Below are 15888 nucleotides of genomic sequence, written 5' to 3'. Positions count from 1 at the left end.
AGTCTCCATAAAGCAAAGTCCACATCCGCCTCCCCCCAACTCCCAGCCCCGAGTTCAGGCGACAAGGGGTGGCGGGGGAAAGCGGGGCCCTGAGACTCTGCGGCCGGGCCGGGGAACCTGGGGGTAGCGGGGAGGAGAGGGCACGCCCGGCGCCTCCGGAGGGACAGGGCCACAGCTCAGGTAACGGCAGGCGGGGGACACCACTGGAAGCCTGGAGTCCGGCTGGTCGGCGGGGGTCGGCCCCAGACCCAGTTAATCCTCCCAATCCGGCCCCACTCTCCCCACCGGTGGCTTCCTTATTTCGGGAAAGATAGGTCAGCTCACCCCGGGCCAACGCTGCCATCCCGCAGCAGACGAGGGCAGGCACGCACTCACACACCCCAGATACACATACACCATACACCCTCCAATCTCCAAGGCCAGTGAGCGGACAGACCGACAGACACTCTCTCGTGCTCTGAGACAGATCGCACCGCGGCCATACTCGGACATACAGCCGGGCAGCGGAGCGTAGTTTCTTCCTTTAATTACGTGAACCGGGTGGCCCTAGCCCCACCCAGCCGGGCATCTCCCCAGGGGCACCAGTGCCCAGTGAGAGCCCAAGCAACATCTGACATCCCATCCCCGCGGGTCCCAGCCCAGGCCTAGGTTTGCGGGTGCGGGGGGGGCCGGCCCCTCCTCCGCAGAAGAGGCTGTGCGGGGTACGGATGGGGCCAGGCTCCAGGCCCCTCTGGGTGCCGGTCACTTCTCGACGGGGGGTGAAGGGGCAGCCCCACACCTAGAAGAACTTGACCCCCCGCCCGTCGTTGAGGGTGATGATCTCGGCCTTGTGCTCCAGCTGAAGCGCCTGCAGTGCCCGCAGCAGCGTGGCCTCGTCCAGTCCGTGGAACTCTAGGGAGGGAACGGTCAGCAGGTCCCAAGGGGCCGGCAGGGGGAGGAGGGTGGATGAAGCTCAGGGAGAGTCCACACCCTCCGGGGGCCCCACCCGAGGCTGCTTGGGTACAGTGAGATGCAGGGGAGATTCCTGCAAGACTCTGGGGGAAGAGGAGGGTCTGTCTGGTATGGGGAGCCCCCCAACTCAGCCTGCCCAGGAGGGGAGAGGGCAGGTGTCCTGGAGGGGCGCCTCTCCCGCTGCAAAGATAATAATAATGATGGCATTTGTTAAGTGCTTACTTTGTGCCAAGCACTGTTCTAAGTGCTGGGGAGATACAAGGTAATAGGGTTGTCCCACGTGGGGCTCAAAGGCTTAATCCCCATTTTACAGACGAGGTCACTGAGGCACAGAGAAGTTAAGTGACTTGTCCGAAGTCACACAGCAGAGAAGTGGCGGAGCTGGGATTGGAACCCACGACCTCTGACTCCCAAGCCCGGGCTCGTTCCACTGAGCCACGCCGCTTCTCAATGCAGACCTGCCTGGGGAGAGTAGGGCAACCTGCGACGCAGCAAAAAGATGTGTGTGTGTGTGTGTGTGTGTGAGTGCACACGCACATCGGGGTGATGGCGGTCTCACTGCAGGCCAGGACACGCACAGCCACGCTGGCTTCGGGGAAGGGGAGAAGGCTGGGAAGGTGGGGGGGCTCCCCTCCTGACAGCTCCCCCAGCCCGGCCGGTTGCAACACTGGAGTCATGGGGCAACTGCAAGGGCCGTGTGCGGGGGTGGCAAGCAGGAACCTGCAGCGGGGGCGCGGCCCGCCTGGGGCTCCAGGGCACCGCAGCCAGACGCTCCACGGAAGGGGACTCCCCTCTCCCCCCGCCCCGGGATTCAGGGAGAGGTCTCTGCAGGGCGGAAAGACCAGGGAGCACGGGGTGCACAGGTGGACTGCGGCAACCTAGGTTGACACGGGTCCCCAGAGAGTGGGCTCGCCCCGAGGAGCGGACGTGGGAGAGCTTACCCTCGTCCTCCGTGTCGTCCCCACTGCTCAGTTCATACAAGGTGAACACAGAGTTGGTCTGGCCGCTCTTTGCCACCTGGAGATACAGGGTGAAGGGGAACGGGAGGCCGCAGGGCCCTCAGTGGGACCCTCCCGGGCCGCCCCCCGGAACATCCCTCGGGCCTGCCTGCTGGGTAGATGGGGTTGGCCTCCAAGTGGGGGGTGGAGGGGAGACCTAGAGCCGTCAGTGGTCAGTGGTCACTCAGAAACTATATTTACACCCACCCCGCACCCGAACCGCAGCCCCTCCAGTGTGGGAGGAGAGCGTCTCTGGGTTCCAGAGGGTGGTGGCTCCTGGTGTCTGGTTTCTGCTGTGTGTGTGTGTGTAGTTGGGGGGGGGGGGGAATCTCCCACATGTTGTCACTGCCCCGCCCCTACTCCCCAGGAGTTTGTGGTTTCTGGCCAGGCTGTGAGTCTGGCCTTGGCCTTGCCTTGCCCCAACCCCGGTACACAAGCCCCTTTTTATAGATCATATGCCCAGGAGAGAGGGCATCTTGGGGTGGCTCCTGGGATTTTTTTTTTGCTCTTTCCTTGTTGACCCTCTGTGGTCAGAGCTGCTGGCAAATAGCTCCCCCTGCCCTCAGCATTCACCAACCCAAGGGGGGGGGGTCAGGAGGGTGAAAGGAGGGGGGCCCAGGAATGCTGGGCCCCTCAGACTGTTGCCAACACTCACCCACTGATAGATGAGTTTCCCCCACTCCTCTGGCCGCCGCCACAGGACCAGAAAGCTGGTCTTGCCCTTGTCCAGCCACTCGAGATTCCCTGGAAAGCAGAGGGGTTGGAAGGTCCAGGGAGAAAAGGGCTCTCCTAAGCACATCCCAGCCCACCTCCCCGATCCTCAATCCATGCCGGAGCCCCTGCTTTGATCTTTGTTCAGGGGCTGGTGGAGGGGGGCCCGGGCAGGGGCATTGTAGGGGGAGCACGGGGTCGGGGGGGGGGGGGGGCGCAACGCTGGGCACACCTTTTTTCCTCAGCTCCTCCAGAACGACCTGTATGGACTCCACGGACAGCTTCCCTGGCTTGGTGTTAAGGGAAGCAAGGGGATCGGGGGCGGGGATTGTCCAAAGCCGATCCGGGGCCGAGATGCCACCGGCTCTCCCAATCATCCACGTCCATCCCAGCTCCGAGCTGAACCGGATCCGGGCGCATCGACGTGGCCCCGGCCTCCCCCAACCGGTCCTAAAGGTCCTAACTGGTCCTTGATTCTATTTATTGCTCTTGATTCTACTTATTGCTCTCGATTCTATTTATTGCTACTGCTCTTGTCTGTCCGTCTCCCCCGATGAGACCGTGCGCCCGTCAAAGGGCAGGGACTGTCTCTATCTGTTACCGATTTGTCCATTCCAAGCGCTTAGGACAGTGCTCTGCACATAGTGAGCGCTCAATAAATACTATTGAATGAATGAATGAAAGGTGATCTCTGGCCTGGGGTCCCCGACTTCGGCTCACCCAGTCCCTCCCTGGGGTCAACCTGGGTGTCACCCTCCGGTCCTCTGCCGGCAGATGGTTGGGTGAGGGGCGGTCCGAGGGGCTGCGCCCGGTGCCGGGGCGGGGGCTGGAGGGCTGGAGGGCTGGAGGGCTGGAGGGGTGGGGCGGGGGGACGTCCAGGCAGGATACGCTGCAGCCGGGTGTTGTTGAAGAGGGGGCTGTCCTGCGCCTCCATCACCGTCATGGCACTCTGCTTGTGCAGGCGGCAGAAGGACAGCACCAGGGAGCACCAGGCAGCCAGCTGCTTCTGCCGCGTATCCATGTTGGGCTGCAGCCTGGGGGGGCGGGGGGGCAGGGGTCAGGGGTCAGCCGGCGGGGTCAGGGGGCACGGGCGGGCACGGGGAGCTCCCCACGATCGCGGAGGCCCGAGGGGCGAGGGGGTGGCGGGTCTCACGTGAAGAAGGGCGGGAAGCGGTACTGCCACGGCCACTCGAAACTCGTCGCCATCGTCGCGCAGGGAAGGCGGAAGCCCCGGCACGGACCTCGGCCCGCCGACGCCGCCGACGCCGCAACTTCCGGCCTCAACCGCCGAAAAAACGTTCCGCCCTCTTTTCGTTCCGGGGTGCGAGGGAGGGCCGGGCCGGGCCGGGCCGCGCCGCGGCGGGGGACGCCCAAGGGGGAGACCCGCAGCGCGGGGGTCGTCGCTCAAGGAGACGAGCAGCGTGGCTCAGTGGAAAGACCCCGGGATTGGGAGTCCCGGGTCGTGGCTTCTAATCCCTCCTCCACCGCTTGGCGGCTGGGTGACTGCACTTCTCTGGGCCTCAGTTCCCTCCTCTGGAAAATGCGGATGAAGACTGTGAGCCCCACGGCGGACCACCTCATCACCTTATATCTCCCCCACCACTTACAACAGTGCTCGGCACGTAGTGTGCCTCAGTTCCCTCCTCTGGAATATGGTGGATGAAGACTGTGAGCCCCACGGGGGGCCACCTCATGACCTTGCATCTCCCCCCGCGCTTACAACAGTGCGCGGCACGTAGTGTGCCTCAGTTCCCTCCTCTGGAAAATGGGGATGAAGACTGTGAGCCCCACGGGGGACCACCTCATGACCTTGCATCTCCCCCCGCGCTTACAACAGTGCGCGGCACGTAGTGTGCCTCAGTTCCCTCCTCTGGAAAATGGGGATGAAGACTGTGAGCCCCACGGGGGACCACCTCATGACCTTGCATCTCCCCCCGCGCTTACAACAGTGCTCGGCACGTAGTGTGCCTCAGTTCCCTCCTCTGTAATATGGTGGATGAAGACTGTGAGCCCCACGGGGGACCACCTCATGACCTTGCATCTCCCCCAGCGCTTACAACAGTGCTCGGCACGTAGTGTGCCTCAGTTCCCTCCTCTGTAATATGGTGGATGAAGACTGTGAGCCCCACGGGGGACCACCTCATGACCTTGCATCTCCCCCAGCGCTTACAACAGTGCTCGGCACATAGTGTGCCTCAGTTCCCTCCTCTGGAAAATGGTGGATGTAGACTGTGAGCCCCACGGGGGACAACCTCATCACCTTGTATCTCCCCCAGTGCTTAGAACAGTGCTCTGCCCATAGTAAGTGCTTAACAAATACCAATATTATTATTAAAGAGCCGGGGCTCCGGAGTCAGAGGTCATGGGTTCTAATCTCCGCTCCACCACCTGTCGGCTGTATGACTTTAGGCAAGTCACTTCACTTCTTGGTGCCTCAGTTACCTCATCTGTAAAGTGGGAATGAAGACTGGGAGCCCCACGGGGGACCACCTCATGACCTTGTATCTCCCCCACCGCTTACAACAGTGCTCGGCACATAGTGTGCCTCAGTTCCCTCCTCTGTAAAATGGTGGATGAAGACTGTGAGCCCCACGGAGGACCACCTCATGACCTTGTATCTCCCCCAGCGCTTAGAACTGTGCTCGGTCCATAATAAGTGCTTAACAAATACCAACATTATTATTAAAGAGCCCGGGCTCAGGAGTCAGAGGTCATGGGTTCTAATCCCGGCTCTGCCACCTGTCCGTTGTGTGACTTTGGGCAAGTCACTTCACTTCTCGGTGCCTCAGTTACCTCATCTGTAAAATGGGGGTGAAGACTGGGAGCCTCACGTGGGACAACCTGATCACCCTCTATCTACCCCAGCGCTTAGAACAGTGTTCGGCACAAAGTAAGGGCTTAACAAATTCCAACATCATTATTATTATTATTACCAGTCGGGGGAAGGAGAGGCCGTCGGACAATTCGGAGGTGGGGAGGCCGTTGTTCAATGGGAGGCGGGGGGCGTCGGACAAGTGGGAGGAAGAGGGGTCCGCCGGACAACTGGGAAGCAGAGGGATCCACCGGGCAAGACGGAGGCGGAGGGTCCTCCAGACAAGTCGGAGGCAAAGAGGGCCCGGGCGCAAGATGGAGCCCCCGGCCCTGGTTGCGCGCCAGGGGTCAGTGAACGTTTGTGGCCCGGCCCCGAGTGAGCAGGTATCCCGGGCAGGGGGCAGCAGGTGTGACTCGGTCTGGGGCGGGTCCGGGGGGGCGGAGGAGCGGACCTGTGTGCCGGGGAGCCGCGGGCCAGGTGTGACCCGGCCCGGGGGAGCTACGGGGCTCTGAGCGGGACTTCCTCGGGCAGGGTCGCCCTTGCCCGTCGGTACCCGGGACCGCCACCAAGGTTCAGCGTCCGGCCGGGCTGCGCCTCGCCGGGTGTCCGGGGCGGGCCCGGAGTTTGAATAATAATGATAATAATTATGGTGTTTGTTAAGCGCGCTCACTATAAACCCAGTACTGTCCTAAGCGCTGGGGTAGAAACAAGGTACTCAGGTTGTCCCACTTGGGGCTCGCAGTCTTAATCCCCATTCTGAGGCACAGAAGGGGCTTTGGGGGGGACACAGGATTAGAACCCACGTCCTCTAACTCCCAAGTCCACGCTGCTTCTCTTCTTCTCTTCGGATAGGAAGCCCCCAACCCCGTCGCCCCTCTTTCCCCAAGTCGCGGCCGGCCCTGCTCTATTTCTCGCTGTGTGTCTGGGGGGCCCTCGGGGGCGAACTGGGGGAAGGGGAGGGGAGCCGCCGTGGGACCCCCCCCCCCCTCCGCATTGTGGGGGCGCCTTCCTCTTTTCGGAAACGGCCGCCGCCGACTCCCCGCCCCGCTCTGTTCCATCTCTCCCAGCCTCCGCCCGCCCCAACCTCGGTCCGGATGGGAGTCGCTTCCTGGCTGTTTCCTGGCGCTGGGGAGCCCGGGGCAGCGACAGGAAAGACCCCGCCCGAGGGAGAAGGAAAAGTGGAGGCCCAGTCGCTTCTCTCCACTGCTGGGGAGGGGGAGAGGGCACCCGGGGGGCGGAGACCGTCCGTAGCGGAGCTTGGGAGCGAAGAAACACATGGCCCCGACGGGGCGGCCGGCAGGGAGACTTTTATTGCGAGGGCTCCGACACTCTGCAGCCCAGAGGCTACTTTCCTCCGAACAACAGGGGCAGGGGGCGAGGGGCGGGACCCCGGCGGGACCCCACCCTTCCCCGGTACAGAGCCCCCGGTCCCGCCCCTCCGAGCCGCCTCCCGACGGCTGGGGTTGGAGATCCGGGGTGGAGAGGGAAGAGTCGGGAGGTGAGGGTCCACGCTAGGCTTGGGTCTCGCCGTCCTTGCTGCGCCACACGACCAGGGTAACGAGGAAGGGGATGAGACAGATGGGGGCGATGATCATGGCCAGGAGCACGTCCTCGGGGGGGTCGCCGAAGGCGGGACCCACCAGCGAGCAGTTGGCGAAGTAGGTGAAGTGGCTTTGGAGGATGATTTCCTCGGCCAAGGGGTTGGGGTAGCCCAGCTGCCTCTCCTCGGCCCCCTGCTCCAGGCAGTTCTGCAGCTCGCTGTAGGGCCTGAGGGGGGGAGGAGGCGGAGAGGGCTGAGCGGCGGGGCGGGCGGCCCCGCGGACAGACTCTTTAGGCCCGGAGCGCCGCCCCCAGACCCACCTCCCCGTCCCGTTACCAGCTGATGACGTCCCAGAGGCACCGGTCCTGCCTGTGGATGTTGACCATGCGGTTTTCGTACTGACTCCAGCAGGAGTAGGCCCGGGAGCTGTAATTAGCCGGCACTGCGGGAAGACCACTGTCCATCCCTCTGCCCTGAGCCACCGACCCCGCTGGAGGGACGGGAGGGGAAGAGCCCCAAGGCGGGGCTGCTCTGGGGCGGGGCTGCTCTGCGGCGGGGCTGGGGGGCAGAGGGGTCACAAGGGGTGGCCGATGAGGGGGGGTTACTTAGCGCTTAGAGGAGTCAATAAGCGGTCGGGGTTATGCTGGCCAAAGAGTGGGGACAGAATGATGAGGAAATAACGGGATGGGGGAGGGGGTTGGGGTGTGGGGGTGTGTGTCCGGGGGTGGGGGGAGAGGGCTGGCGGAGCTCTACTAGCCAGCGAAGAAGCTGGCCTGTGGCAACCAATGAGCTGGCGGAACGGTGCAGGATCGATACGTTGGAACGGAGTGGTTGGGGAGGGAGGTTGCCCGGGTCGAGGCTCTCCTAGCCGGGAGAAGGCTGGGGCCGGGTGGGGGGACGGCCCGGCCCGCGGTTAACACTCACCCCTGTCGGTGGGGTGGAAGGTGACGGCCGTGGCGTTCGTCTGGGCGCGGGCGCCGTCGGGCTGCAGGGCTGCGGGGGCGGCCGGTGGGGAGAGACTGAGTCGGGTCGGGGGGCGGCCCGGGGGGCTTAGGAGCCCCTCGTCCCGGGGCGCACAAAGGGGCTGCGGGAAGCGAGGGTCACCCCCTGCCTGGGGCAGCAGCCCGGCAGCCCCTCCACCGCCCGGTCCTTTGGCTCTGATGAGTGACCCCGGGAGAGGGGGCGGGGGCCCCAGGAGGAGGGGGCGTCCCAGCAGAAGCAAGAGGCCCCGGGCCCTGGCCGTGGTCCTGCCACGGCGAAGTGGCGGCGGCCGGTGGCCCGCGGCCGTCGCGTCCCCCGAGGGCTGCGTCCCGTCCCTCTGGAGCTCCGCTGGCGGCGCCCCCCAACTCCCGCCCCGGGGTCCCGCGGCCCTCCGGCCCTCCGGCCCTCCGGCCCCCGCCGCCCCCCGCCGGGACCCCCCGGAAGGCGGCCCGGCCCCCAGTCGGGGCTTTTCCCTCCCTGGCCGGGACGAGGCACTCACCCCAGAGCAGGAGCGGGAGCAGGAGCAGGGGCCGGGGGCCGAACCGGGGCCGGGGCGGGCCCGCCGAGAGTGCCGAGCCGTCGCGCTCCGTCCAGCCCGGAGCCATGGTGTGGCAAGTGGCACCGGCAGAGACGGCGGCGGGGCCGGGCGGGCGAGGAAACCGCCTTTATCCGGGCCGGAGCCTCAGGAAGCGGCGCCGTTTCCTCCGCTGGTCTGGAGCGGCCCCGTGGGGGGCGGGGGCGGCGGGGGGTGGGGGGTGGGGGAACGGGCGAGGGGTGGGGGAATGGGCGAGGGGCGGGCTGTCCTCGCCGGGACCTCTCGGGGTCTTTGGGAGCGGGTGGCAGGTCGCTGGGTCCTTCCCCGGTCGGGGTCCCTGGGGCGCCGGGGGCTCCTACCGGACCCTCGGACCTCCCCCCCTCCCTCCTTCCGCGCTTCCCGGTGGGTCCGGACCTGCGGAGAGCTTCCCGGTTTCCCGCTGAGGGCCCCCCCCCCACCCTCCCGTCTGGAGCGGGGCCCGGGCCAGGCGGCTCAGCATGTCCTCTTCCAGGGACAACACCCGTTGATGTCAGCCCCGGCCGGGCCGGGCCAGCGGGAGGGTAGGCCCGGCGCCCCCCACGTCCGCCCCGAGACCCCGGCCCTCCCGGCCCTCCAGGTCAGGGCCCCGGCGTTGGCGGGAAGAGCGGGTCGGGTCGGGGGAGGGAGGGAAGCAGTGACCGAACGGATCCGCGGGAACCTTAACCGGGGCCCGGCCGGCCCGACCTGGGGTGACGATGCGACCACCAGTCCAGTGGTCAGGGGGCACTTCGGGGTTTAGAGCGTCACCCTGGAGCTTGGGGGGAGGGCGACCCCCAGCAGGGAAAGGTTGGAGGCCAGTTTTTAGTCACTGACCGCGACACTGACCCACTGGCCAGAATGAGCATTGCTTCAGAACAAGGGAGGGGTTGGGATGGAGATGGGACAGGGAAGAAGAGGAGAAGCAGAAGGAGAAGCACGGCAGGGAAAGGGAAAGAGGAAGAGCGGTCGGGGGGCGGGGAGTGTCTCATTGACCTATTCCTAAAGAGACTGACCTCGACATTCAAGGAGGCCAAGAGGATCTGTCAGGGTAGGGGGCATGGGGCTGGAGGTGTGGGGCTTTGGGAGAGGGTCTTTACCCCACTCTAAGGAGGACCCCCCCGAACTCTCTGAAGGACCTCAGAATTGGAGAGAGGTCAGGCCCTGGCTAATTTGCAGAGCCGGTCGCCGGGAGGTTGGGGTCGGGGGATGAGGGAGAACTGGAGACAGGCTATAATCCACCCAGTGGCGGGCAGGGGGCTTTGTGGGGTGGATTCCCAGGACTCCCAGGGCACCTGAGCCTCTCCGGGTTCCCCGGGGTCTCTCTGCCTGGGAACCGACCTGCCCCTCTCCTGCTAAGCTAGCCCGGGGGCTTCTCCCGGCCGGGGGCCACCAGCCCTTAGTCATGCTGCTTGTGGATCAGCAATCAATCCACTCGGGGGGAAGGGAGGGAGGGAGGTCCGCCCTGCCCGCCGGCAGCCCGTCCACCCTGCCCTCCTCACGCCTCGGCCAGTGACCCCGCGAGGGTCTGAGTGGGGCCGGAGGCTCGGGAGCGCCAGCAACCCGAGGCCGGGGCCAGAGGTTGAGTCATGCGGCAGAACCCGGGCCCGTAAAGCGGCCCCTCCCGCCTCCCGCCGCCCGCGGGAAGGGTCACGCTGGTTCGGGGCAGAGGGACAGCTGGCCAGAGCCGCTGGGCAGCGCGGAGGGTGGAGCCGACATGAGGCGTCAGGGTCAGCCGGGAGCCGGGGCTGGCAGAGGGAGCAGCCGGAGAGGGCACCCTGGAGCTCGGCCCTATTCGCCGGCTCCCTCCTGGAGGGAGGGAGCCTGCCCCCTGCCCCCTACCCCCTGCCCCCTGCCCCCTGCCCCCTGCCCCCTGCCCCCTGCCCCTCCTAACTTAGGAGTCCTCTAGACTGTGAGCCCCTTTTGGGCAGGGATTGTCTCTCTTATTTGCTGGATTTTACTTTCCAAGCGCTTAGTACAGCGCTCTGCGCACAGTAAGCGCTCAATCAATCCGATTGAATGAATGAATGTAGGGATTGACTCTAAACCGCCAAGGCTCCTTCCCCATGCAGCGGTCTTGGGGTAGTTTCTAGCAAGCGGCCCGAGGGGAACTGGGCGGTTGGGCGGGCGGGTGGAGCTGTTTTCCCGGCCTTCTGGGCCATGGCGTGGTTAAGGAGGGCAAAAGGGCGGGGGGTGCGGGGCACCGGCTCGGGCTGAGGGTCAGGGGGAGAGCAGAGGGCGGAGGGCGGGAGAGGCGACCCGGGGCCAGAGAGGAACCTCCCCTTTCCTGCCCCTCTGGGTCTGTGCTTCCTCCCAAAGCCCCGGGGCCAGGGCTACCAGGCCCGAGGGTTACCATTTATTCATTCATTCCTTCATTCCTTCATTCCATCGTATTTATTGAGCGCTTCCTATGTGCAGAGCACTGTACTAAGCGCTTGAAGTGTACAATTCGGCAACAGATAGACACGATCCCTGCCCAACAATGGGCTCACAGTCTTAAGACTCGGAGCAAAGGTTAGGGGTTATCAGGCGGGCGCCAGCCAGGGGGGCACTGGGGGCTGGGGAGCGGGATCCGGACCAGCGTTCGAGCCCCGGATCGGGCCCCTTCTCCTGCTGGACCCCCCGAAGCCTCCGGGCCGCCCCGCTGGAGCCGCTGCCGCTGTCCAGTCCAGTCGGGTCCCGCCCCCAGGCCCGGCTCCCCGACCACCCTCTCGCCGGGGACGGTCTCTCCCGGCGCGGCTGTCGGGGCTGACCCTCGGCCGGGACCGGAGCTGACCCCCGGGCCGGCACCGGGGCCGGGCCGGGCGATGACGCGGGTCGGGGAGGCTCTGGCTCGTTGTGCAAAACCCCTGGGAGCCCTGGTGGCCCTCTGCCGTCTAAGGGCGGGGCGGGGAGGGGGTGGGGACGGGGCCCAGCGACCTTAAGACAGCCTTTCTCCTCTCCGGAACCCCTTGGTCTGCCCGGGGACTGGACACCTTCGGCCTCGTCCGGCCGCCATTCTCGGGGAGGCGTGATACCCGCCCGCGAACGCGTCCGGGAGGATGGGAGTGGGGTGGGCAAGAGCCCCTCAAGAGCGCCGACCCCCCGCCCAACGTTCTTCACTTCACCCATTCATTCATTTTCTTCATTCAATCCTATTTATTGAGCGCTCACTGTGTGCAGAGCACTGTACTAAGCGCTTGGAAGAATAAACCGACACATTCCCTGCCCACACCGAGCTTACAGTCTAGAGGCGGGGGGAGACAGGTACTTATACTTAATAAATACTAACTGAGGTACTTAAGTGCTTACTATGTGCCGAGCACTGTTCTCAGCGCTGGGGTAGATCCAAGCTAGTCAGGTTGGACACAGTCCCTTTCCCGCATAGGGCTCACAGTCTCAATTCCCATTTTACAGAGGGAACTGAAGCCGAGGGAAGTGAAATGACTCGCCCGAGGTCACACAGCAGACATGTGGCAGAATCGGGATTAGAGCCCATGACCTTCTGACTCCCAGTCCCGTGCTCTAACCAGTAAGCCACTCTGCTTCTGATCTATACATACCTGTTGTGGAGCTGGGAGGGGGGAAGAACAAAGGGAGCAAGTCAGGGCGACGAAGAAGGGAGTGGGAGGTGAAGAAAGGAGGGGCTTAGACTGGGAAGGCCTCTTGGAGGAGGTGCGTCCTTAATAATAATAATAATAATAATAATAATAATAATGTTGGTATTTGTTAAGCGTTTACTATGTGCAGAGCACTGTTCTAAGCGCTGAGGTAGATACAGGGTAATCAAATTGTCCCACGTGAGGCTCACAGTCTTAATCCTCATTTTAATAATAATGTTGGTATGTGTTAAGCGCTCACTATGTGCAGAGCACTGTTCTAAGCGCTGGGGTAGATAGAGGGTAATCATGTTGTCCCACGTGAGGCTCACAGTTAATCCCCATTTTCCAGATGAGGGAACTGAAGCACAGAGAAGTTAAGTGACTTGCCCACAGTCACACAGATGACAAGTGGCAGAGTCGGGATTCGAACCCAGGTCCTCTGACTCCCAAGCCCGGGCTCTTTCCACTGAGCCACGCTGCTTGAGGGAACTAAGGCACAGAGAAATTAAGTGACCTGCCCACAGTCACCCAGCTGACAAGGGGCAATAATAATGTTAATATTTGTTAAGCGCTTACTATGTGCAGAGCACTGTTCTAAGCCCTGGGGTAGATACAGGGTAATCAGGTTGTCCCCTGTGAGGCTCACAGTCTTAACCCCTATTTTACAGATGAGGTAACTGAGGCAAGTGAAGTAATAATGTTGGTATTTGTTAAGCGCTTACTATGTGTCGAGCACTGTTCTAAGCGCTGGGGTAGACAAGGGGAATCAGGTTGTCCCACGTGGGGCTCACAGTCTTCATCCCCATTTTACAGATGAGGTAACTGAGGCACGGAGAAGTGAAGTGACTTGCCCACAGTCACACAGCTGACAAGTGGCAGAGCCAGGATTCGAACCCTTAGACCTCTGACTTCCAAGTCCGGGCTCTTTCCACTCAGCCAGGCTTTGAAGGGGTGGGGAGAGTCATTATTTGCAGGGACGGATCCCGCGGGCCCCAGCTTGAGGCCCGTGGGCACCTCCTCCCCCACCTCGCCCCCCGCCCCCCGACCGACCACCAGCACGGGCCTGGCCGCCGCCGGGGTGTTGGGATCCTGAAGGACTTGGAGTTGGCTGTCCGCTCGGGGACCTCCCCGCTGAGCCCCGCACACCCCCACAATTTGTCGGGAGCCGGTGCCAGCCCCCCCACCCCGTCCTCCCGCAGCCCCGGGCCCGGCTGCATTTCTCCAGGCCGGGGTCGCCGGCGGGGGCCTCAGGACCCCCGGGATTCCCGGCTCGGACACGGGACTCTGCCCTCAGGCCACAGCCGGGCGGTTCGCATCCCCGGCCTTCCGCGGGCTCCCCTGGTTCCCGGCCAACGCCCGCCGAAGGTCATGGGTTCTAATCCCGGCTCCGCCACTTGTCAGCTGGGTGACCTCGAGCAAGTCACTTAACTTCTCTGTGCCTCACTTACTTCATCTGTAAAATAGGGATGAAGACTGGGAGCCCTAGGTGGGACAACCTGATTACCTTGTGTCTACCCCAGCGCTTAGAACAGTGCTTGGCACATAGTAAGCGCTTAACACATACCATCATTATGATTATTATTATAAAAGGTAATCTGAATGGAGCTCATTGTGGGCAGGGAATGTGTCTGTTTATTGGTATATTGTACTCTCCTAAGTGCTCAGTACAGTAGGCGGGCCCCAAGATGGGCTCGGACGGCCGATGCTCCCAGATCGAGACATGGCCAGGGGGCTTCTCCCACAGGGCCCGGGAGTCCCCTCCTCTCCCAGCCGAAGAGAGCGAGGGGCCGGCAGGAGCCCTAAAGCCCTGGCTCCAAGGCCCCCCGAAGCCCCAGACCCAAGGTTGAATGAATGTATTCCAGCCCAGACTAAGCCCCCCTTTCCATCTGCTTCCCCCCATCCCGCCGACTCGCTGCCTTTGCTCTACCCCCTCCCCGCCCCACATCACTTGTGTATATATGTATCTGTAATTATCATTCTATTTATTTTTATTAATGGTGTGTATATATATCTTCGATTTTATGTATTTATGATGATGCTACTGATGCCTGTTTACTTGTTTTGATGTCTGTCTCCCCCTTTCTAGACTGTGAGCCCGTCGCGGGCAGGGATTGTCTCTATTTGTTGCTGACTTGTGTTTTCCAAGCACTCAGTACAGTGCTCCGCACGCAGTAAGCGCTCAATAAATACGATTGAATGAAGGAATGGATTCCAGTCTCTCCCTGCCTTAGGGCGGGGGAAACTCACCCGGAGATCCCCGACCAGGGAACTTTCCCCGCCGCCGAGCCGGCGGCCTCCACTGACCCACCCCCGCCCGCCGCGACCACCCGTCCCTCTCATAATGTAATATTCATGGTGCTTGGTAAGCTGTGACTATGGGCCAAGAACTGTTCTAAGCGCTGATGGACGGGGCCCTGCCCCTCCCTGTCCCCTGCCCTGCTGGCTGAGCCGGGACAGCCGTGTCGTGTGTGTGTGTGTGTGTGTGTGTGTGTGTGTGTGTGGAGGGGGGCTTCGGGCGACCCCAGGAGCGTCGCACAAGTGCTCGGCTGGGGACAACGCTCCCAGGCGCCGGTGGGGCCCGGTCCCCTTCCCCACTTCGGAAGGCGCCCCGGGAACCCATCCGGGCCCCCCGGGAGGGGGGCTGGGGTTCGGCGGACCGGGACAAGCGAGCGGCTCCCGCTGTCAGGGGGAGAGGGGTCCGTCTCCCCCTCTAGACTGTAAGCTCTTTGTGGGCAGGGAATGGGTCTGTTTATTGTACTCTCCCAAGCGCTTAGTACAGTGCTCAGCACACAGACTGACTAAATATGACTGACTGTGTAAACGGGGCGGAATGGGGTGTAGCACAGAAGGAGGTCATGGCGTGGCTGGGGGTGACTGTCCGCTATAGACTGGAAGTTCCTCGAGGGCAGGGTTCAGGCCTCTCAACTCTATGATCCTCTCCCAAGAGCTTAGTAACAGTGCTGTGCACACAGTAAGCGCTCAAGACAGACCAAGGACTGTGACTCTGAATTCAGGCTGTGCTTGGGGGTCTCTCACCGGTGGAGAGGGGCAAGGAACGGGGGTTCTGCCAGGAACTCCTGCTTGGGCCAACTGGAGACTGTGCTCGCCCAAATGAGTCGCCTCATTTCCGAGCCAAAAGACCACTAGGTCGCAGTCTAATAATGGTGGGAAAGGCCAGGTGTGTATGTGGGGTGTGTGTCCGGTGTGTGTACACCTAGTACTAGTAATAATATTGATGGTATCTGTTAAGCACTTACTGTGTGCCAAGCACTGGGGTAGATAAAAGAAGCAGAAGCAGCGTGGCTCAGTGGAAAGAGCCCGGGCTTGGGAGTCAGAGGTCATGGGTTCTAATCCCGGCTCCGCCACTTGTCAGCTGTGTGACTGGGGACAAGTCACTTCACTTCCGTGTTCCTCAGTTCCCTCATCTGGAAAATGGGGATGAAGCCTGTGAGCCCCACGTGGGACAACCTGATCACCGTGTAACGCCCCCAGCGCTTAGAACAGCGCTTGGCACATAGTACGCGTTTAACAAATGCTATTAGTACATTAGCGGTAACGGTATTTCTAGACAGAGCGAAGGAGAGTGTCAGGATCTTCCCGACCCCCGTGTTAGTTTGAAGCCCCCGGGGCCCGGGCACCGGTTGGGTCCGTCTCGGGGCCGAAGGTGCTAAAGAGCACGGGCTATGGAGGCAGAGGTCAGGGGTTCGAATCCCTGCTCTGCCACCTGTCAGCTGTGTGACTGTGGGCGAGTCTGGGCCTCAGTT

General features: G+C 62.8%; 2 protein-coding genes across 2 annotated transcripts; both read right to left on the bottom strand.

Moving 5' to 3' along the window:
• Positions 1-503: 503 nt before the first annotated feature.
• VPS25 (vacuolar protein sorting 25 homolog) lies at positions 504-3901 on the bottom strand. The gene is made up of 6 exons (XM_029074440.1): positions 3814-3901; positions 3549-3694; positions 2893-2946; positions 2605-2693; positions 1893-1968; positions 504-891 (listed from the first exon to the last, which is right to left on the bottom strand). The coding sequence occupies exons 1-6, from the start codon at positions 3864-3866 to the stop codon at positions 779-781; spliced, it is 531 nt and encodes a 176-aa protein (XP_028930273.1). The 5' UTR covers positions 3867-3901; the 3' UTR covers positions 504-778.
• A 2862-nt stretch (positions 3902-6763) lies between these two features.
• Positions 6764-8680, bottom strand: RAMP2 (receptor activity modifying protein 2). The gene is made up of 4 exons (XM_029075537.2): positions 8493-8680; positions 7937-8005; positions 7349-7454; positions 6764-7239 (listed from the first exon to the last, which is right to left on the bottom strand). Exons 1-4 carry the CDS (start codon positions 8596-8598, stop codon positions 6984-6986), a joined length of 537 nt encoding a protein of 178 aa, XP_028931370.1. The 5' UTR covers positions 8599-8680; the 3' UTR covers positions 6764-6983.
• Positions 8681-15888: the final 7208 nt, after the last annotated feature.

The sequence above is a fragment of the Ornithorhynchus anatinus genome, chromosome 11 (assembly GCF_004115215.2).
Source record: "Ornithorhynchus anatinus isolate Pmale09 chromosome 11, mOrnAna1.pri.v4, whole genome shotgun sequence".
Taxonomy (NCBI): Eukaryota; Metazoa; Chordata; class Mammalia; order Monotremata; family Ornithorhynchidae; genus Ornithorhynchus; species Ornithorhynchus anatinus.
Note: the sequence above shows the minus strand (reverse complement) of the source record. Positions and strands in the feature narration are given on the sequence as shown.

What these genes read in the sequence shown, in the direction of transcription:
- RAMP2 (XM_029075537.2), bottom strand. Translation starts at nt 8,598, where the DNA reads ATGGCTCCGGGCTGGACGGAGCGCGACGGCTCGGCACTCTCGGCGGGC. An exon ending in GCTCCCGCTCCTGCTCTGGG is followed by an intron (nt 8,006 to 8,492) that starts GTGAGTGCCTCG and finishes CCGCCCCCGCAG; the next exon opens with CCCTGCAGCCCGACGGCGCC. An exon ending in CTTCCACCCCACCGACAGGG is followed by an intron (nt 7,455 to 7,936) that starts GTGAGTGTTAAC and finishes GTCTTCCCGCAG; the next exon opens with TGCCGGCTAATTACAGCTCC.
- VPS25 (XM_029074440.1), bottom strand. Translation starts at nt 3,866, where the DNA reads ATGGCGACGAGTTTCGAGTGGCCGTGGCAGTACCGCTTCCCGCCCTTC. An exon ending in CGCTTCCCGCCCTTCTTCAC is followed by an intron (nt 3,695 to 3,813) that starts GTGAGACCCGCC and finishes CCGCCCCCCCAG; the next exon opens with GCTGCAGCCCAACATGGATA. An exon ending in CAACAACACCCGGCTGCAGC is followed by an intron (nt 2,947 to 3,548) that starts GTATCCTGCCTG and finishes ACACCAAGCCAG; the next exon opens with GGAAGCTGTCCGTGGAGTCC.